The 23,333-nt window shown below is 42.2% G+C and overlaps 1 protein-coding gene across 1 annotated transcript; it reads left to right on the forward strand.

The window, feature by feature from the left end:
* The first annotated feature begins 376 nt into the window (after positions 1-376).
* On the forward strand, positions 377-21,510 carry LOC124288047 (17-beta-hydroxysteroid dehydrogenase type 6-like). The gene is made up of 7 exons (XM_046724616.1): positions 377-448; positions 1,373-1,586; positions 3,992-4,192; positions 14,084-14,236; positions 15,346-15,539; positions 19,890-20,126; positions 21,314-21,510. Exons 2-7 carry the CDS (start codon positions 1,388-1,390, stop codon positions 21,410-21,412), a joined length of 1,083 nt encoding a protein of 360 aa, XP_046580572.1. The 5' UTR covers positions 377-448; positions 1,373-1,387; the 3' UTR covers positions 21,413-21,510.
* Positions 21,511-23,333: the final 1,823 nt, after the last annotated feature.

Raw genomic sequence — 23,333 nt, forward strand, 5'->3', positions numbered from 1 at the left:
GACTGTTTGATAAAACTATTCGACCCGCGCTTATTTAGGATAATTTAATTATTCAATTGACTGAGTTGAGTTTTACACCGCACTCAGCAATATTACAGCTATATGGCGGCGGCCTGTACATAATCGTGTCTGGACCAGACAATCCAGTGACAACAGCATGAGCATCAATCTTCGCAATTGGGATACGATGACATGTGTCAACCAAGTCAGCGAGCCTGACCACCCGATCCCGTTAGTCGCAACTTACGACAAACGTGGGTTACTGAAGATCAGTTCTAACCTGGATCTTCACGGGTTTATTTAAGATGAAATACGGTTCAGGCTAATGTCTGACATGTGGTGGAGTTAGTTTGACCTTTACACAGGTGCTCAGCTGTCTGATTATTTGAACGCTGTGCGTGTTTCGATAAGCCGTACACGTTCTATAGTTTGGAGATTTTCAACTCAGGTATGTTTTTTGAAACCACGTTTAAATGTTTCTGTGTAATACAGGTGTAATGAGTGAATGTGATGTTACGTAAAGGGCAGCAAAATACAAACTGACTGGCCATGTGTCATTTCCCAGAACTGGAAAATATGGTCCTGACCATGTCATAAATGTTGGTATTCATAATGTGGGTACATAATCCATAGACAAATTGGTTTGAGGGGAGACCTTGGGGTTGTGGCTTGGCACTGTGTGTAGGCACTAGTCACGAAACAAGACAAGAAGGTCAATATGTATACTCAAAATATTGGACGTGTCCAATGATCTCCGAGAGGGAAGTCTTACTGTTTTGGAAACATAAGTAGAACATTGAAATAATGTAGACAGTGATCGCGACATTAGATACATTTTGCAATGTCTACTTAGGTTCGCGCGTTAACAACGGAATTATCTAAAGCCAGGAAATAGATTACTTAGACACTACAGATTATTCGTCAAAAGGTCAAAGATAAACATATGACGAAAGGGTACGCTACCGTAAATTTAATGCAAACATCTTGATATGAAGGTGGCTTCTTTTCATTTGATTTTTGTTTCACACCGCACTAAGCAATATTCCAGCTATATGACGGTAGTCATATAATCGAGTCTGAACCAGACAATCCAGTGATCAACATCATGAGCATCGAACTATTGGGACAATTATGATACGATAACATGTGCCAACCAGTCAGTGAGCTTGACGACCCAATTCCCTCAGTCGCCTCTTATGACAAGAATGGGTTGCTAAAGACAAATACAAACCCGGATCTTCACGGGTGTGCTTTTTATACTTCACAGTTATTAACAAACCATTTCTTCTGATGAGTGAGTGAGTAAGTGAGGGAGTCATATCAGTGATACTTCAGTCCCACATATCATGATAATGTATGCACTTCGTTGCAGTTGTCACGCAAGATTATGGACGGGGTGTCTGTATACCAAGTGTGTTTGTTCGTCTCAACCCTCGGCTCTGTATATGCCGCCCTTCAACCGTCCGTCCTTCTCGCAGTGTTGTGGCTTGTCATTGGTTACATGTGTTACACGACACTACACAAGAAGTGTGTCAAGACACTGTCAGCATATGGCAGGGTTGTCCTTATCACCGGCTGTGATACAGGTACACGTGTACTTTGTCCATTATATTCAATATTAGCGACGCTTACAATAACAGGAGCCAAATATTTTATTGAGCTGTCAAACATGGGGGTCCTGAAGACCCCTAATTATTAGCTTTAAGGGTCCCTGCAGGCAATACGAGGGTCCCGTGAAGTAATGGTTTAGAGAACTGCATGTTTTGATAATTTCTTTAGAGCCTGGAATGAATAATTGATCATATAACTCATTTTGTGAAAGAAACAACCAAACACTCAGCAAAGACTGTGATAGATGTTTTATGGGTACAGTGAATAAGGACGCAGCAAATTTTGTCTGCGTCCATTCTCTACATATGTGCGTCGCTTAAAACCCTGGGTTTTGTATAATGTTATTGAGGCACTCCTGTTTCACTCCCGGTTGTCGAGAAACCGATTGTTCGTTTTGGACCAGTTAGGAAACAACTGTTTTCATAATTATACATACATATTAGGATAACTCATGGTATGAAAAACAATAAAATTCTGGGGAGAGAAAACGTATTACAAGCATTCGTATAATATACAGAATAATTCGTCTTTTACTATACGTGCTCAGTTTGAATGCATGTTTACTCATTGTGTTTGACTCGTTATATTGAATAAAATGTCTATTATGTATAAACCTGTAGGATGATCAAACCTATGTTATGAATACATGTACATACTATGTATTTAGCTGACGAAAGCTCACTATATGCAATATTGGTTCTTAGAAAGGATGTTTCACATCAAAGAACACAAGCGCATGGTAACGACTATGTATTTATAACATGGTAATAGCATTCTGTTATTTGTCAAGTTTGATAAAACCCTCACTATTTCAATGACCAGTAATTGATGTGATTATTCTCTTGCTTGACAATAATGAAAGAACGTTTCCAACTGAAGAATATTAGTTCACAGGATGGTGAGGTGAGGTGAAATGAGGTTTAACGTCGAACTTAAGATTATTACGCTCAAATGACGACGTGCGTGCGTGTGTAAGTGTGGCTGCTTGTACTAGCTCTAACCACTACACCACGGAGACGGTTTCACGGGGAGGCAGTTTGAAGAGCGACCCTAGCTTCAATGTAAATAGCTCCTCAGTACCCAGGTCGAACACAGCACATGACTTATCTCGCCCATCTAAATATACTGACGGACTAAAGAAAGTATACATCCATGTGTGATGGTGACTAAAATAGCAACAAACAAGAGATGATTATTCGTCGGGGGAGTACTTGATACTGGTATCATAGACGAATTTACACCTTAGGTTTGAAGTGTTTTGTCGAATGCTTTAGCCTAGTAACTGTTGTCATGTTTTGATTAAATCTATTTTAAAGTGTTTACGTTCTTTTCCCCAACTGTTTACTTAACGCTTGAACGGATCGCTTGTTAGTGCCTTTCTAACCTTGATCATGATGGATGAATAGTATTAATGCAGTTCGAATATCTAAATGAATTCCAAACAAATTTTGATGTGAATACGATTAATTTTACAATACACAAGACAAGATTGCCTGTTGATTAGAATGGATCTTTGAAAATCAGTCACAACACCAGGTGTTCGCGAATAGGGTAAGGATCTACCTTTAGCACCCGCCACCCGTACACTTTGTAATATGTTTGTTGCCGTATCCATCAGCAGTAGTCATGTAAGGAAACTATAAGTAAAGAAACTTGACAATCAAGTGATAGACGAAAGCCCAGAAAACAAACAAACATTTAAATATGTTCTAGATACAAGTATTATTGTCGAGCTTCAAACATTTCTCATGTTGCTGACTCAGCATAATTGATAAATGTTCCTGAGCTTATGGTGAAACTTTGTGGCTTCAGTCCACCAGCAGAAAAATTGGGCATGTCACCAAGCAACAGCACAATCTGATGCTTGATACCAATAGTCCGTATGTCTTGAGAACAACGTCATGCATCCCACGGTTAAGTAGGGCACATGTCAGACTTCCTTTCAGGTGGTTAGTGGTCCATCTCCAGCAGATACTTTGCTCAACGTTTCACGCAGTATACATCTTTACAACCAGAACGTCCCAGTTTGACTTACTCTTTCATGACAACGATGAGATCGAGCTTTGACATGCGTTTTCAATTTTGTGTCTTACTCCGGATGGTTTTCTTTTTGATGATGATTTAAGTTCAGGAAACATGAGACATTACACATCCAACAGTTATTCCACTTAGAAAATTATGCACATTTATGGTTTATCATTAGGAAAACAAGGTCCGGGGTTCAAGGTGGTTTGATTGTTGTAAGGTCTTTTCTATCAGAGCCAAGAATTATTCGTTCTACTTCATGTTCAACGATACAAATCCCATCTATACCATAAAATGTTGTCTGTCTGGAAATACATAAATGTTACCAATAAACCGTGTTTCCGTGTGTATGAAGGAATAGGTTACGGACTGGCACAGCGGCTGATCCTGGAGGGGTTCACTGTCGTAGCGACATGCCTTGACGTTGAGGGGCCAGCTGCTCGGGAGATGAAGAAGAACCAAAATGGTCGTGTGCATGTCTTGACACTTGACGTCACTTCCGATGAAAGCGTGGAGCTGTGTTTTGAAAGAACAAGAAAAATATGTAAAGGAACAGGTATAAACTCTGTATCTAATGATTTATTTGCTATTATTCTTTATAGTAGTATTTCGGCCATCGGCAAGGCAAAACATGACATGCGGCTTAGAGGCTTATTTTTATGAAAAAAGTTCCTCAGCCACCATTAAAAACGGCGATGGTCTAGCGAGAGGCATCCTTCGATGTGCCGCCAGCCTAGACCCAAAGTTCCGAATATTGACTGATCGCGAGTCCCGGTGGTGCGATGATAGAGCTTTGCAAGTGAAACAAGCACCGTCGTTGCTAAGTTAAACAAGATGGTCGTCCATCCTGATAACGCTGGGCCTGCCAGACCCGTCGTTGCTAAGCAAAATAAAGATGGCCCTCCAGCCTAGTAACGCCGGGTGTGGCAGACCCGTCGTTGCTAAACCCAACAAAGATGGCGGCCGAGCTTAGCAACGCCGTCTAGACCTGACGTCAGAGTATTTCTCTGGCTGTGGCCTGTCACGCGGGTATTGAATACAAAGCAAGGCACATACCCATTTTAGGGTTGTTGGCTGGTTGTAGCGAAAAGGATGTTTGAAAACAGTCGCTGAAAACATTTTTAGAAGCCACAATCAATTATTTTAAAATCGGGTTATATAAGCTTGAAAGCGTATGGGTTATATATAGCAATGTTAAAATCTACAAAAAACAGTTTGCTTGATGTGCATTGATATAAACAGTAGCTGTTGCCTAGCTGCTCTCGTCTGACTGCCTACGGTCGGGTTGACCTAATGTGGGTTTCTTGAAAAGTAGTAGTACAATGAGGGTTTATTATTTTTTACTAGGTTATGTTTACATCAACAAAACAGTTTAAGGTGAATCTTTGATGAGATCTTTGTTCTTGGTAAGGAAGGTTTGAATGATTTGTTGTCGACCCTGTTCGTCTTCGCCGATGTCAGCGTTTTTTCGAGTCTTGGTTCGAATCTCTTCTTTCATTCGGTGGTATTTTGCGATTTCCGACATCACCAAACGAAACTCTTCCTCGGAGATTTTGCTATCGGTGATCGCGGTGGAAATATGATAGTAGATCGTGTTTAACTTGGCTTCGGCCAGAACCCTGATCTCGTCATGCTTCAGCGGTTTCCGTTGCAGACGACATGAAATGAATTTAAGGGCTACTCCCACCACCCCCGATACCCCGGCGGTTATTTCTAACCCGAGGACGACGGGCGTGGCCACGATGGTGGATAATAAGCCAACGCCTGCTACACCTAATCCAATGCTAACTGTCACGAGAGATGTGTCCACATGGTCGATGGCATTGACGGCCCGATGGTATTTTTTGTGCAATCCGAGTCGCACGTCGCGTTCTCGTTCCAATTGGTGTTTAATTTCGCAGATCTGTCACAAACGAAATCCATCCACGGTTTTGAGCGTCGAGCCACGTCGTCCATGGCCGGATACAATCCCATCTGGACTATGTTATAAGCTTCAATTGGTCCTCCGTCACATCTTTGATTAATATATTTATAGCTAATGAGGTTGAGATTGTCATATAAATAAGCCCTTGATACTATAACGGGTTTCGTGGTATCAGGAAAACGACTAAAAACTCCCACCAGGTTGGTCGTCGGAACTGTTCCAGGTTGTATATAAATACGGCAACGTTGATGTTTATATTCGCTAACCCAACGTATGTTTAACCCATCCAAAAGATCACCTCATTTTCGGGGGTATTTCCAAGATAGCAATCTATAATCAGTGTTGAATGTAATTTCATACTGAAATCTGGATTTATAAAATCAAACTGATATGGGGGAATACCAAATATCAGTGCGGCTTGTTTATGGGTGGGGGATAACATAGAGCCACTCTGATCTGGCATTTGCAAAAGTATGAGGTGAGGTGCACCTCGCATCGAATGAGGTGCAGTCGTCCAAATAATCCCTTTATTTTTTATTTCGATGACATAACCATTATCATCTAAACTTATGTAGGGGTAGATGAATTGAAGGTTAATAAACCAGTCAACTTTTAGTATCTCTTGTCGTTGGTACACGTTGTTTTGTAATTGCAATACGTACAAGGCGTTTTCCGTACCGGGTTCGTCGAATCCTCGCATGTCCCCAAGATCGGAAAACGCGATGGTGGCGATTTGATTCGTGTTTGACACGTCGCCCATGGTCATGCTCGTATTATGGAAGAGTCTTCAATTGATTCTCAGACAATTTCTCGTGCGTAAACTTTAAGCTGATGAGGTGGATTTTTGGATGTAGAAAAATCCTCATGAGTGCGATTGTATTCTCCAAGTTAATCGTGAATGCTTCGAGACTCGCGTAAGCGTTGACGTTTTTCTGTATGTAAATCGAGCACACGTGATTTTGATGTTTTCGAGGCCAACGGAGGTTTACTTCCGTGATAATTTTTTAACATTTCGGTCGGGTGATGCCTCCCGAGAAAGACTTTGATATAAAGTGTAGAAATGTTTGGAATCCCTTGTGTGAAATCGTCCGTGTATTCCCCATTCAAGCACCAACTGTAAACTCGTATTTCGACTATCCGGTCGACTCGCTAGCAAATGACCCGCTTTATTCGGGATGAGGCTCACGATCACAATCCTTCGCTGTGAGGGGATGTAAGCCGCGATGAGAATCCCCTTATTGAGTACTTTCGTTAAATAATGATCCCTCGACTCCACAAACACATAGGGAGAAACGAGGGTGATATCGAGTAGCCAGTCGATTTGGGAGGAGAACAATGTCCATTGGTTATCATCGGTTAGGACGAACTGGTACAACATGTTTTTTAAGAGACCTCGGGTCTCGACATTGTCTAAATCACATAGACTGCCATTGAATGCCGGGACCATCACCCATTTGTTTCTGTCGTTGAGGACGAGATTGTACTGGGTGTTTTTCCTGAGACCTCCGGTGATGACATCGTCTAAATCTCCTAGGTTACCACCACCACCACCGCGGACTTCCGCTCGCCTGTAAGTGTTGTTTCTTAATTCTAAACCATATATTTTGCCTTCTTCCCCAGGGTTGTCGAAGCCGCGCGTGTCCCCGAGGTCAGAGATCAGTGTGGTAGGGCATTTTCTTACTCGCATGATCGTTCCGGGACCGGAAACTTGAGTCATGATTGTTTGATGTGCAATGTGGCACTGAAATAGCCGATATGCATGGGTTTATGTCTTATATCTAAAACGGATAGTTTGAGTTCCGTGATGTTGCCCTGCATTAACTTTCTGTACTGTAAGGTCGAAAACGATTCTGTTCTGACGTCGTTGCAGTTTTCCGTTTTCACTGGCACGGATCTCAGCAGTGTAAAAAGGGCATTCGCCTTGAATGTTGTCCGTCGTGCTTACCCAATCAAGATGAACAAACACCTCGTGAAAGACCATGAGGCTCGGTAATTTCGAACCCGTGACGGTGTCTCGGGGTTGTACGCTGTTTGACGGAAAACCGAGCGTTCTCGCCAAGGGCCTACCGAATCGGATGGGTTTTTCCCCATTCGTGAACAACGTTGACTGATGTTCGCCCATTGTGGGTAGTAGGTGAGATCACAGAGAGCGACTTCGATGTCCCCCAACGTGTTATCGATCGTGTGCAGCAGTAAAACGGGGTCGCCGTTCGTGATTCCCGGGAGCGTGATGTACATGTTACACATATACGGGACACTGCGGTATGCTTTCAATATGGCTACACCCAAGTACAAGCCGGGAGTGATTTATCCTAAAGGCGATATTTTTAAGTGCTACCGATCTCACGCACATAAAGATCGTGGTGGATGCGAAGGAGGGTTTCCACTTTCAAGCTCGATTTATCAATGTATTTGAAAAGTATAGGCTTTCAGTCACGAACGTCAAGGCAGTACACGCATGGTTTCACAACCTGATGCAGTTCTGGCAGAGTCAATTCAATTTCGCCGTGTGGTGCGTGACGATGGGATGTGGCGTGACCTTGAACGACAAGCGTCGGGATGTGCTGAGTCGGTCCGTGTTTATTTTCCACGTGTATTACCAGATCAGACGCATCCTGGACAAGGCGTAGGTTGCGTCGAACAATCCGTACGATCGGCGGGCTTATGAACGGATTTTACGGTGAAATCGAAATCGATCCGAACACGGATTTGCATATACCGGGTACGAACCACGGGTTGGGTATTTCCTACAATGATGGACTTCCCGTGATAGAAGCCAGCACTGCTTTGTTAAAACAAAATATCCTACTAACACCAGCCTATGTTCAGGAAAGTAATGAATGGAGAGATGATCGCATGAACATTGCAGGTCAAGGTAGGATTCCTTTCACCATCCAAAAAAGTCGAGCAGCTCCGATACGTTGAAGACGATTGGAAAACATATATGCTGGGCACGTCGAAAGGGTTCTCTCACGCGGGTACCGTACGGTTGAACGATTCGATTGGCATCATGGGTCAAGGGACGTACTAAGACACGCAGAAACAGACCATCGCCAGACCGGTGGATTTACTGAGTGTCATCCGGCGTTACCAGGACACATTGGAATACGCCCTGTTGAAAGTCGACTATGTGTTTCGTGTGGGACTGTACAAGGCTCGCGACATGCGACTGAGGATCCACAAAGTGGTGGGCTACAACAACGAAATCGTCATCACGACCGCCGATCAGAAACTGGGCGTCAACCCCGATGTCAACGTGATTCACGTCCCATCGCCCACACATACCGGTGAAAGGGGGATCGTGACGCCGCCACCAGCACCAGAGCCCAGCGTTCAACCATCACCACCATGCCTATCACCACGCGAGAAGGTCGACCATCAGCAACACCTCGATCATACAATGGTGCTCGCCGTCTCATTTGGATAAAAGTTCTGGCCGAGCCACGCGACCGTTTTCTACAACAAAGCCAGCAACCAGGACACGATGCTGCCAAAGATGCCGGGTAGGGCTTCCGCGGCTTTGCCGGCCAGTCTCGCCAGGGCTTCCCCAAGCTATTTCAACTGTTTTTTTATCCAGTCTCTGACGTTGCCACCTGTTTTGGGTGGTGGTGGTGCTGGTGTCGTACCCCCGCCGCCCGTCAGCGCTAAGACCAGGGTCGATACAATGAAACCCAAGCTGTCAGAACACTGGCGATGATGATCCCTTGTTCCCGGAACAACTTTCGTTGTGGTACGTCTCTCAAATCATCTTGACCGACTGCACCTGCCAAGGCATCGAGCTCGGCTTTCGCTTGTCGTAAAGCCTCGAGTCAACGAAAAGTATTGGAACCCCGAGATCACGAAAGTCGAGGTGACCGTTGAGGGCGTGCCGAACCAGCTGTTCAGCCAAGGCATGCGCGCTTACCATCAGGGGGACGAGATCCAAAAGTAACTGGCGATCAATCGCCCGCCAGAAATCAACGCGATCATCAAGGACCTTGGTCTCGCCACCGTGTCGGTAGGAGAGTACCTGACGACCAAGTATGCGCTGTGGCTGGACATGCGATCCAAAGACGACGATCGATTGCATGGCAGCGGGCATCGCATCGAGAACGGCAGCGAGGGGATCACCATCCAAATCACCAAGAAGGCTCAAACAGCCGGTAAATTAAACCTTTTTTTGTACGTGATCATGGATGCGCAACTTAATATAGACAATGGAAGATTTGTGCAGGCCATCTATTGATTTGCCTTGCGATTCGCATTGCGCCATCGTGTGCGGTCAAACGGGATGCGGGAAGATCATCTTTGTCTTGGATATGCTGGAAGGGTACTATCGGAAAGTGTTCGATCATATCGTGATTCTTTGCCCTACGATATGCGTCAATAAAACGTACACGGAGAGCGTGGCTGATGAACGACTCGGAGGTGTATAAAATCGACCCGGGAGTACATTTACAGGACTGGTTGCGAGCCTTTCACGAGAATTGACGCTGTTTATCCTAGACGATTGCAGCGCGAATAAAGAGATCACCAAAAAGAGAGACATGAAACACAGTGTTTGGGTCCTCACGAAAAACCTCACTGTCGGCCCTGGATACCAAACGATGGATTGCGAAGATGGCATCCACACTTATAGCTATGGGTACCAACAGTTGACCTCGACGCATTGGGAGTTTCCGAGACTCCTAATAAAGGAAACTCCACTCGATGCGTCGAGACAATTGAATGAACGATAGCGTGTATACATCATGTAGAAGGTTTACTACAGCCCTCGGGGTTACTGGAAAGGTGTGAGCGCCATTCCGAAGCTTGCCAAAGCCGCTCGCGTCTCCGAGGATACCGCAAAAAGCCTGGCTTAAAAAACAAGCCATGTGGCAAGTGTACCTGCCGGCTCCCCGATCCATCTCGAGAAGAAAGTTTGAAATTTCCATACCCAATCATACCCATCAAGCCGACCTCCTGTTTCTCCCGGGGAGCCGTGTCGCAGCTGTTATCAAAGCATGTAAAGTCCAGGTGAGATGAGGTGTGACTGGAGCTCACCGAAGCCAAGCGATCGTTGTGTCGGCTATCAACGAAGTCACTCGATTCCTCGATAAAAGACCCGTCGAAGCCATTCGAATGAAATCCGTGACGACCGAATCGACTGCGCCATCTCGTCACGGCCAAGAGGAAAAAACTACCGGACAGGGTCGTCATGAGGTATCTGTACCAGCCCGGTGAACTCGAAGGAGGGGGATAAACGTCGGCCACAGACCCCGTATGGTCCATGAAAACGTACCGGGTCGACCGAGTGGACATCAAAGATGACGAACCGAATTTGTATTACTTGCAAGACGGACCAGGTAGGGGATTCGACCGAGAGGAATTGATGATCGTCCCTCATGACACGGTATTGCCCCCTTCTTATTAAAGACTCGTCTTATGTATCTCATTATCATGTGGAGATTGATCGAGAAACGGTTGTTCAGACACGTCGGGGTGGACGTCAGTGGCCTCGATATTTACGCTTCCCTGCGTCGAGTCATAAGTCGAGGTAAATTCACCAGCCTGTACGATAGTTTAGGTCTCCTGGCCACCGAACGGTTACAACGTCTCATGGATACGTTAATCGATTATAGCCTGACAACCAGGGAACACACCGCCTCGTACTCAACCTACTCCGTAGCTTACTTGGACGAGTTCATGGCAGACCCACTCCATAAAGTCGTCGCGGAATATTATGGCTAAATTTAATCCAGTCCAAACTCTGTTTGCTTAACAAGCTTATGTAACCCGATTTTGAAATAATTGATTGTGGCTTCTAAAAAATTGTTTTCAGCTATAGACTGGTTCCCTTGAAACTTTTAACAGTGACCGGTTTTAAAACTGATTTCAAACATCCTTTTCGCTACAACCAGCCAGCAACCCTAATACGGCTGTGTGCCTTGCTTTGTATTCAATACCCGCGTGACAGGCCACAGCCAGAGAAATACTCTGACGTCAGGTCTAGACGGCGTTGCTAAGCTCGGCCGCCATCTTTGTGTGGCTTAGCAACGACGGCCATCTTTGTTTGGCTTAGCAACGACGGGTCTGGCAGGCCCAGCGTTACTAGGATGGGCGACCATCTTGTTTCACTTAGAAACGACGGTGTTTGTTTCACTTGCAAACGTTTCCGCCGATATCCCGTTTCGAACTCGCGTTAATGGTTTACGAGTTGTACGCTCTACCACCGGACCACCGGGACTCACGCTCAGTCAATATTCGGAACTTTGGGTCTAGGCTGGCGGCACATCGAGGATGCCTCTCGATAGACCATCGCCGTTTTTAAGGGGGACTGGGGAACTTATTTCATAAAAATAAGCCTCTAAGCCGCATGTGCGGCAAACCGCCCCTCTACTACTAGTCTTCCACGTGACATTTATTACGTCAAACGTCTTTTGTTAATATGATGGGTGTGTGGAATCACTGAGAACACCGGGTGCTCGCTAAAAGATAATTTACTATAATGTATAGGCGCAAACACTTCTTTAGTAATTGAATCACCTTAATCGATAAAAGCTGTGCAGCGGAAATAACATATATGCCGTTTTATGCATCAATTCAGGTAACTTGAATATAACCTGAAGCTGCTTTTGATTCCTTTTTGCTTGTGACTACATCAGTACGCATAATTCTTTTCATGATAATTCATCTTCCGTCTAAACTATAATTCATGATCAGGACTAGCATAATCAACGTAATGGGAATACTTGCTCATATTGCCCAATCGAAAACATGTCAGTATCTCAATTGTGTGACTGTTGAATAATGTAGCCAAGCACATAGCCTGAACTAATCCGATAATATTGAGATCAGATTGTATTAATCGATTCATCATTAAATATACTCGTGTAAATATTATATTATAATCGTCGTGGTATGTGGTACAAAAGTACCCTACAGGGAAAAGATACCCTCATAAATAACTTATCTTATTTCTTCCATACCCCCTTGCAGATGTGGTCTAAGTGGATTACTTCACACGGCCCTTGCCGGCTGTCAGGTGTTTCGAGCACAACGTGATACAATATTCACATTTAGGGCTTTTAGTAAATTAAACTTAGAATATTACAATGAATGTTTTGTTAGAGCGTGCACTGAAAACACGTGTGCCACTCAACTTCTGTCAATGACATTTCTTAGGATTACACTGTGTTGCAGCGATCCGCAGATATGCATGTAAAACATGCCTGGTACCTGACCTTGGAAGAAGAATACGCAGTATCGCGCTTGGCTAAAAAAATCAGAAGAATGTTTTTCCACTGACGAGTCTGAGCATCTGCTTCTCTTTGGAACAATCTGCCTCTCACCATCAAAGAGTCTTTAACACTAAGTAGATGTCAGTCAAAACTAAACACATTCTTGTTTTCGAAGAATACCATGTCGTTGTCCAGGTTAAAATACATACTTTGGTCAAGTGGAATCACATCCCATGCGCTACCCACGACTAAGTGCCATGATGTAGTCACTTATAAATAGATGCCTTAGTTTGATGTAGAAGTTGAAGTTGAAGTGATGACCAATAACGCAAGCCAACAAATACGATAAATGCATTGGTTATGTTAATTTCATTTTAATCAATTTATCCTTGTTTCAATGGGTCCAGAAATTTGGACTTAAACTGAGTTAACCAGGGATGTTTGGGAAGAATATCGTCAAACGTAACGCAATCACAAGATTTGATAATGTAACCGTGTAGTACTTTCTTATAATGATTGGTTTGTGCATATCTGTTTTGTTTTATTCGCTTGGCTAAGATGTTTAAAGTTACATTGATATATATCGATAACTTTCTATAGCTTTCAAACAGGCTGTTCCCTTCCAACGAGTTAATCGAACAATGAATGAATGAGATCAGTGATACTGCTTCCCGTGTTTCATATTTAGATCTATGTATGAAGACAAAGAGCGACGAAACACTCTCCTAAAGTTTGAATGACAACAGGGATGACTTCAACTTTCCAATAACGTTTTCCATTTTGGGGAATAATATTCCTGCAGCTCCAATCCAATATTTGGTGTTTATATTTCAGAATGTTCGAGATACACTCGAGAACTCTCGTTCTACTGCCATTTCAAAAGTGCCTATATGATTCTTGTTCAGGATTTGTTTAATCAGGTCACAACATCCAAGGCCTCCATAAACCTGTGAAATATGTGGAGCCATCTCCATATATGAAGCATCAGTGACCAAATTGGTATCCGATGAAATTCTCTAATATGACTTGTACGACACGTTCCCTTGCTTTTCCAGGTGAACACTTGATTTGTCCCTGCATGTGTTGGTGATTGGTTCCACTGGTGGGGCAGGAATTGCTGACCTATTTACGAACACCTGGTGTCATCATTGTTAGAAAGTTATATCGAAACATATGAACAAGTGTAGTTGGAATCGTACACTCGATTTTGCCTTTTAGAATTTTCTTATGAAAATGGAAGGGTCTTTGTCCCCTGCATTCCTATGTTTCAATCTGGGTTCATGATTCAATCTCATTGACCTAATAATACTGTTAAATGCTTCAGGCTTATGGAGCTTGGTCAACAACGCGGGAGTGGTCAGCTTCGGGGACGTGGAGCTTACTACTATGGACATATTTCAGAAAGTGGTGGACGTCAACCTCCTCGGTGTAACAAGGGTCACGAAGACCTTTCTGCCCCTTGTTAGATATGCTAAAGGTGATGCTGAATGAGTGACATAGTGAGTTTGATTAACTGCCGCTTTGAAAAATAGTTCAGTTCCGTCGCGGCGTGTGAGCTTGTCGATGGAAAGTCTCAGTGTTTCTTCACTGAAAGGATGATAGAGTGTTGACGCACCTAGTATAAACAAACACAAATGTGAATCTTTACGAAAATGTAAAGCATATCGTCTTTATCAAAGCTATATATACTTTGCCAAAACAGAAGAGGGGACACCTGCACTTTACGGGTACCTAACCTAACCTAACCTTACCTAACCTAACCTAACCTAACCCTCGCTAGAACATACAAAAAATGGCGTAAACTACCGGGGACCCATAAAAAGCAGTCTACCCGCCTGCATTTTACGGGTGCCCTAACCCTAACCCTAACCTTAACCCCAACCTAACTCTAACCCTCGCTAGAATTAACAAAAAAGGGCGTAAACTTCCGTAATCATCAAGATATGCTTCTGATCTATATGGACATGATATGATCATATCTGCTCGGAAGTTGACGATCAGATCTAATGGGCTGTAATGGTTGCTATGATGGGATGGTGGCGCAGTAGGTCGTTAAAGAGGTGGTTGTCAAATTCGAAGTCATCAGCAGCCACGTCACTAATAACTACTGAAGCCATCTCTGTTGACAAAACATGCACGTAAACGTTCAGCCCGTTTCAAACGCCGCATGGTCGAAGCCGTAACATACTTTATGATAAAAGTTCCCTGAGCATGTATATGTTCACGTCTATGTTCTTTATCTGAGTAACAACGGTCATATGCCATACCATCATTTACATGTTCTGTTCGAGGTCACGCACTTCATGGCCGTAGCTTGATGTCTTGTTCCATAAATCACCACACCACTCCTTCATTGTCTGGAACTGTTGTATGCTGTTCCTTCCTAAAAAAACGTCAAACAAAATATCCCTACCTTTTTGATCCATGCGGAAAGAACGGATATCGAGTAGCTGATATTGTTTTGTCCTGAAACTAGCATCAGTGATACGCTTTTTTACACAAATGAAAATAGGGTATCTGTTCACATTTGTAAATTGATCTCATCAAGGTACCATGTCAATAACGTTGATGTAATTTTATGTTCAGGGAGAATAGTGAACGTCACTAGTGTCAAGGGTTTGTGTGCCTATCCGTGTTTTGGGGCTTACAATATTTCCAAATATGGCGCCGAGGGACTGACGGACACATTGCGCCTCGAGATGAAACGTTTTGGAGTGAAGGTCATTGCTGTCGAACCCGGAAACTTCGGAGGTGCGACTGCGTTATGGGATGAAAGGAATGTAAGAACAATTCCACGTGATTTCAGTAAATACTGGATTGTGATTAGTAAATTAAAATCATTCAGAGGTATATCATTATGTTATACGGGTCTCTGATTTTCCGTACGCAATAATACATGGTTTACGGTAATGCACGTATTTCTTTTGCCCACCAACATGGTTCGGTTTTAGATTGAATTTAGAACTATTATGATTCCTTTATGCTACCTTTAATTTCAAAACACGGTAGGTTTATCTCCTAATGCGAGGTATTGAATATAAGGGACATAACCCTTTCTATAATCATCAGAATTGTCTTGAAGAAAACCTTTTCAAAACCTTGTGGTAGTAGATAGCTGTCTGTATGCTGCAGCAACAACGGTAAGTAAGTGAGTGAATGAGTTAAGGTTTTAAGTCACATACCACACAAAAATTACACTTTCTTCCTTTCATAATATTTTGGTATGATTTGGAATTGGTATATTTACCGCTAAGTGACGGTTTCTATGATTTATGTTTGAGTGAGTGATAGAGTATGATTTCGTGCAGGATTTTGCTAAATACAGCACTATAACTACGAGGGACACCAGAAGTAGGTTTTCATGTAGTGTACCAATGGACGTCAAGTCTTCAGTGTATTCAGACTACTAACCTAGCATAAGCCAAGGATGTTCCCACCACCCAATCCTCCCCCGGTATAAACAATAGTCTGCACTATACATATTCATCTCGAACGTAATCTTTGACACTGTGTACATACCATTTGCTCTAAACATAGTTGACATTTGTCTGCGTCTACCCGAATTTCATCAGCAGAAAATAATCTTGATTATATACGGAAACGGCTTGTATGGGTTTAAGAGGCACATTGGTGATGGAACTTGTTCCAGACTGATCAAACGTAAAGGTTGCGGTTTCAAACACATACACTGTCGGGAGATTCGGGCTGACTGTATAAAAAATTGCCTTCTCCGGCTGACCCGTTAAATCGATTTTACTTGTACCAATGTATATCCTTAAATTTGTCAGATTTAAATACATTTGTGTATTTCTGAATTCAATTCATACATTTGCTTAACAGATTTTAAGGCCAAGGTTCAAACCTATACACAGATGAGGTGTGGCCTCCTTGCCTTGTCAAAGCTGTCTTTCGATGCAAAGCAATGCAGTATTCAAGTACATTCCATGAAATATCACAAAATTGACTCACCGTTCCATGACGAAAGTAAGCCATAGTGTGGAGAAGTATGTTAGGAAGGCTCACGGTAAAATTTATGGATACAGCCTACAAAACATACATTTTGAAAATATATTTCTCTTTCTTTTAAATCCAGATTTGAATTTCCCACTGTGTCAGTCAGGTGATCAGAAGAGGTGCGTTTCTATAGAAACAGGCCTTTGAGTGGGTACAAATTTCATTCAGGGTTTCATATTTCAGGCAGGCAGTGAACATGACCCTTCCTATACCCCTGACAGCATGCTGTGAGGGGTTAGGGTTGTACACTTATTTGATGCTGATATCAATATGTTGAAGTTTTTATTTTTTAAAAAAGAGAGTAAAATTTGAAATTCCATATATGCAGATCAAATTAATCTCTTTAATCATCAAAATATGTAGTCAAAGGGTTGTTGGGCAGTTACTATAAGGCAAATGTTTATTCTAGTGGTAAATTCCAAAGTTAACCTTTGACATCGCCAGGCTCTTGCCAGGCTCCCATAGCCGTTACAATCCTGACACTCATGGGTTTTGGGGGAGGTTTAAACCCCGACCATTTAAATTTAAGAGGCTTCATCACATTTGTAATGAATCGCAAATTATTTTCATTTACGTATTTACCTATGTTCCTGAGTTCACCGACATTTGAATGTTGGCAATGCAAACTGAATGAATAAAACCCAACAGTATCTTTTATGTTCTTCTGAAGTTTTCCATTTAATATTTTTAAGTGCGTGTTCTTTAAATCATTCCGCAGGAGGTATTACTGGTTTTGTCTAACCTAAAACGCGACTGTCTCTAGGGGCCATTACAACGACATCTCTAATGAGTTGTATTGTTTTATGTTTTCAATCAATGAATACTATTAGGGACGCAGTACTAAAGTACGCCCGAAGACAGAAAATTAATTTAGAACCAAGAGCCGAAGTAGAACGTGTTTGAAAATATAGATCAATAGTGTTTTCAATTGATGAGGTGACGACAAAGACGGCCCATACATATTTCACCTTTGTAATCTTCCCCAGTTGATGCGTGGCATAGACACTTTAGTATGAAGATGAAAGTATGATGTAATTATGTTCAACTGCACTGAAAGAAAACATAACAAGACATTGAAATCCTAAACTTTGTCTTAAAATGATACAAGGATCTAACATAACATAAACCGTTAGGATTCACTTTTTGTTATAAATTGTAATTCAAATCCGAGTCCGCATCCCTAAATCCCATTCCGCATTGCAATACCACTTTTTGTAAAAAGTCAGATTATACACTGACCCGGCCTTCACATGTGCTTGCAGTGGAATACAGCATGGAAATCATAGCTGTTGTTCAACACTTTTCAAAACATATTTGCATAGCTCGGTGGCATCATGTTTGTTGGGTCGACTGTTTTTGGTGCCATACTTTGATAGTCCATTAGAATTGTAACCACAAGCACTTCAACACTCACCTGATAAAACAGAATTCTTGTTCTTACTATTGCGGCGTCATACAAATCATAAAGATAAAAAAATACTAAAGTCTCATTCTCAACAAGAGTGCTGTTCAGTTGAATTTGGTAAAGACAATTTTAACAGAAAGCGTGTGTTTTAGATCTCTTCATCACTTCAATGTTGCAATTTTCATTGTTTACAGCACGGCATGAGTACTGCCGTAGGGGGTCGAGCTGTAGATATTTACTCGTTACTAACAAGTGAGTCAATCGCAGGTGTTACCGGTAGAACATGAGATGCTTACCCTTATTTCGAACACCTGCTGTCATCAAGTGGTCATCCTTGAGTTCAGGTGGTTTGTAAATAGCTCTGTCGCCTCGAACAACCACTGTGACAGTCATGTCCAGGATTGTGTGCAGGAAGTAGGTCAAGTTCAGCCAGGTCGACGTCCAGAGAGATAGTCGGGCTTAATGTGTATTCCTGATGGGGAGCTATTTCAGATCAACTGCTGAGTAGGACTTTAACATAACCATACCCATTATATTTAAAAAGCGAAAAGTACGTTAAGACTATGTTATAGATTGAGATAGACGATATCATGTTGATTTCGAATACTTGACTTTCCAGAAATTACCTGATGTGTCCCAGAAGTACAAATATATAACAGGTTGGGATAAACTTAGGACGACAAAAACAATATTTACAGTCGAGCACCGTTGTGTCGAACTGTGATAACTCGATATCTCGGTTGTCTCGATATAACATCTCGGTCCCGGCAAATTTATCATTATTGAAGCTCTTCTAACTCGACACGGATGTCTCGATATTTCGGATATCTCGATATAATTTCATGGTCCCAACAAGCAAAAATACCCTTTTAACTCGATATTTGCAAAGAAACTCGATATTCATCAACCATATTCACCTATATTCACTTGTATTTATAAATATTCATTTTGAACTATTAGTAACTGAACTATATTAGTAATCAGTTTTGACTGTATTAGTAATCAATTTTGAACCCGGATAGTTCCAAGAGTCGTTAAATGGAAACAAAACATATATTGTGTTTTGGAAATTGAGGTAGCCTTGAATGTACGTTAAATGCGCTTTGCTTTGATAAATATAGTCAAAGAAAGATCAAACTGACCTGGGGGTAAGAATTTATGGATGTCAACTTCTTGATGGACTCGACGTTTCGAAGTATATTTTTCAGATCTTCATTCACCCGATGAAGGAGTAAGAATATACTCCGAAACGTCAAGAAGGTGACATCGAAAAAGTCTTGCTTTTATGTGTATCACTTCTAAATGCCATTCAAAACTGACCTGTTTTTTTATAGATTAGTGTATTTGTAACATCTTATAAGGGCATCAATAACCGTAGCATCTGGAATATCGGAGACAGGACAGCTTGTTATTTTTTCACGTCGGAATTCAATTCAGAGCGGGTGGAAAACACAGAAACTAATATGGACACCCTCAAGGGGATAAGACAAGTTTATAGTCACTCGGGGGTTGTAGGGTAGCCTAGTGGTCAGACTGTTCGTGCGTCTTTTTGAAGACCCGGGTTCGATTCCTCACATGGGTACAATGTGTGAAGCTCATTTCTGGTGTCCCCAGTGGTGATATTGCTGGGATATTGCTAAAAGCGGCAAAAACTTAACTCATTCACTCACTCGTACGTCATTCACAAGATGTTGTGGTACTGACATTGCAGACAGAACGGTTAAGACGGGAAATGGCCGAGATGATGTCGGCAGCTACAGACGAGGCCTTGACTGCCTACGGTGACGACTACCTCGACCAAATGCTGTCTGTGTTCAAAGAAGGCACCACCTATTCCCGTAGCAACATTGACCCCTTGCTGGATGACTTTGTAGATGCTCTAACCAATGAGCATCCAGCGTACAGATATGCCACGCATGGGGGAAGCACCTTATTGGACATAGACGTGGCGAGTATTTTAATTGTTTATTGTTTTCAGGTTTGGATTATTTTAAGATTATCACCACATCTGATGAAGCGAGTCAATGTCAATGATGTCATGTCGGGGAATAAAGTGAATTTGAAAGGGTGTAACATACTAAATACTCAGTCACATTGTTAACGTGTATTGTTGGCCTAAAACACAACCTAGAAGTGCTTGTTGGTTGCTCGGATGGTTTGCGCAGCAAGCTTAGCACTTGTAGCCAACAGGGGAAGGCGAACTTTGATTAGTATATTTACCGTATCATTTAATAGGTTTACAAATGTATGAAGCGTTAATTAATTACGAAGTTTAAGATTGTAACTGTGGTCGTATTCAATTGTTAAAGAAAGCAAAGTTTCTTCTCGGTTATTTGGATTCAATGAATGTACGTTCATTGTTGTCGAATCGTGGTCTACAAGACATTGACTATCGACACTACCCGTGTTAGTAGATAGACACCCAGTCAGTGTTTGAGAGACGAGACGATCTTTGTCAGTGATGCACTATCAGCCTTGCAGTTAATGAACAATACTGCTTATCATACTGAATTTCTCCATCACATCAACTGAGTCAAAAGAAAGTACACTCTTGGTCCTTTGGGATTATTTGCTGACCTGGTGTCCCCCGCCGTGATGTTGCTGGAATATTGCTAAAAGCGGCGTAAAACCAAACTCATTCAGTCAGTCAGTTATTTGCTGACAGCGCGCTATCCTCTCACCACTGCGTTCCTGCTGGTGCGGACTTATCGCTCCTGATGCTGATGGCGACACTGTGAGCTTCCGGATGTGTAGGTCATCTTTCTGGGTGGTTACTCTCGGTCTGTGCAGTGGACTCTCAGATACCTGGTCAGTCTGGTTGACGCGTGTCAGTCTGTTGATAGTCTGCCTTGTATTGCTGCCAATATGGCTGATGAAACACCCGACTGCGACACTCCAATGGCTCGTTCCAGCTCCGCTGCTGTTAATCATGGCATTTTGATGCGCACCTTTAACAGTTATTCCACTTACAATCTGACTAGAGTGTTTTATACTCTTGGTGCATACCATGCACGTGAAGTTGAAAAGAATCAGGATGTTTATGACATTCTACGCACAACACTGCAACACAATGTTTGTTACTTGTAAGTCACAATCAAAACACTTTCCAAAATAATTACGTTTGTCTAATTCCAGCTGTTGACAGTGTGGAAGAATTACATACCAACCACTTTCCTGGACTACCTAGTTATGAAGTACAGAGGAATCCCAGCTCGAGTAAAGGAAGGATGCTAACAACTCTCTGTTTACCATGTACCTTTCTTCTAATTCAGGAAAAACAATTGTTTCTAAGCTATTTCACCGAGGTCACAGAAGAATAGTTACGCAATATAGTCAACTCGTTGTTTGATTGGCATTCTAAAAGTTGGTGCTTCGTCAATGAAACATACAACTTTTTGGATGACAACTACTTGTTTATTGCATAGAGCTCTATGAAATAAGCAAGAAGTTGTCATCCACAAAGTTGTATGTTTCATTTTTATACTCAACTCAACTACTTAAAGATCCGAGTAAGAATTGGTCTTCAGCAACCCATGGTTGTCGTAACGGGATCGGGTGGTCAGGCCCACCTTATCCCAACTGCGTAGATCGATGCTCATAGTGATCACTGGAGTTTCTGGTCCAGACTCGATGATTTACAGACCGCCACCATATAGCTGGAATATTGCTGAGTGCGGCGTTAAACAACAAACAGACGCAACAAAACTTAAGAATCACCAATACAGTATTTGATGTTACAATAGGGCTTTTGAATCTGGAACAGAATGCAATACTTCAGCTGTTAAAGACCATATTGATGCGCATGTGTGTGAACTGTTTTAGAACTGTTTGAAAGGCATTCAAGAAGTTGTAAGCAGATGGAATGATAAATTTCGCTACCGCATGCTTGAAAACGGTATAAGTTTCTGTACCAAAACGTCATTACTGTACAAGTTCATCATCCATAAACATTTGTTATTCCCAGGAAAGTTTTTGATCAACTTACGACGACATTTTAAAGTTCTGACGAGATAATACGTAATTGCCTATGAATCAAACGAGGAGCGGTGGGGTATCCTAATGGTTAAAGCGTCCGCTCGTAACGCTGAAGACCCCCGTTCGAACTCTATCAAACTGTTGTTATCTACAAAACAGGGTGTGATGTAACAAAATGCTATTTATATAAATAATATTTTAAATCCTGCAAACCACTAGACAAAGACTGTAGAAGGTCTTCACCAGTGCACCATTCACTTATCAATATAACACGTGGTGGGTAACTAAGCCAAGTAAAAACATTTGGATACCGAGGCACATTTCACATGTACAGGTCAACATTAAAACAATCAATCGTAGGAAATCGGGAACCATTCAGTGTAAATATTTGTACTTCAAACCATTAATGATAATGCAGACTGGTCGTACAAAGGCCAATTGTTTTTTTCTATAATACAAAAACAATGATTATATCGAAATGAATGGTTGCATATGGTACTTGTTGACACATGTTTCTTTAGTCGTGCCTCGAGTAGTGATGATGTTTATACGTTTGGAAATCGATAATCTTAAAAGTATTGTCGCATTGATGTGCTTATATATACAGATCATCAAATACTTTCTAAACTGATACTATTATTGTATGAGGTGTGGGTCTTCCCTCGATAAATATGCAACGTATGTCTCTGTACAACGTATGTCTCTGTACAACGTGTGTCTCTGTACAACGTATGTCTCTGTACAACGTATGCCTCTGTACAACGTATGCCTCTGTACAACGTATGTCTCTGTACAACGTGTGTCTCTGTACAACGTATGTCTGTACAACGTATGCCTCTGTACAACGTATGCCTCTGTACAACGTATGCCTCTGTACAACGTATGTCTCTGTACAACGTATGCCTCTGTACAACGTATGCCTCTGTACAACGTGTGTCTCTGTACAACGTATGTCTCTGTACAACGTGTGTCTCTGTACAACGTATGTCTCTGTACAACGTATGCCTCTGTACAACGTATGCCTCTGTACAACGTATGCCTCTGTACAACGTGTGTCTCTGTACAACGTGTATCTCTGTACAACGTGTGATGTTTGAAACGTCCACGTTGCAACAGAACAAGAACCCTGTCGAGGTATACCCCCCCCAACCTCCTTCGTTAACAACTAGACTTTCAATAC

This window comes from Haliotis rubra, unplaced genomic scaffold (genome assembly GCF_003918875.1).
Source record: "Haliotis rubra isolate DU_JTF1 unplaced genomic scaffold, ASM391887v1 Scf41, whole genome shotgun sequence".
Classification (NCBI taxonomy): domain Eukaryota; kingdom Metazoa; phylum Mollusca; class Gastropoda; order Lepetellida; family Haliotidae; genus Haliotis; species Haliotis rubra.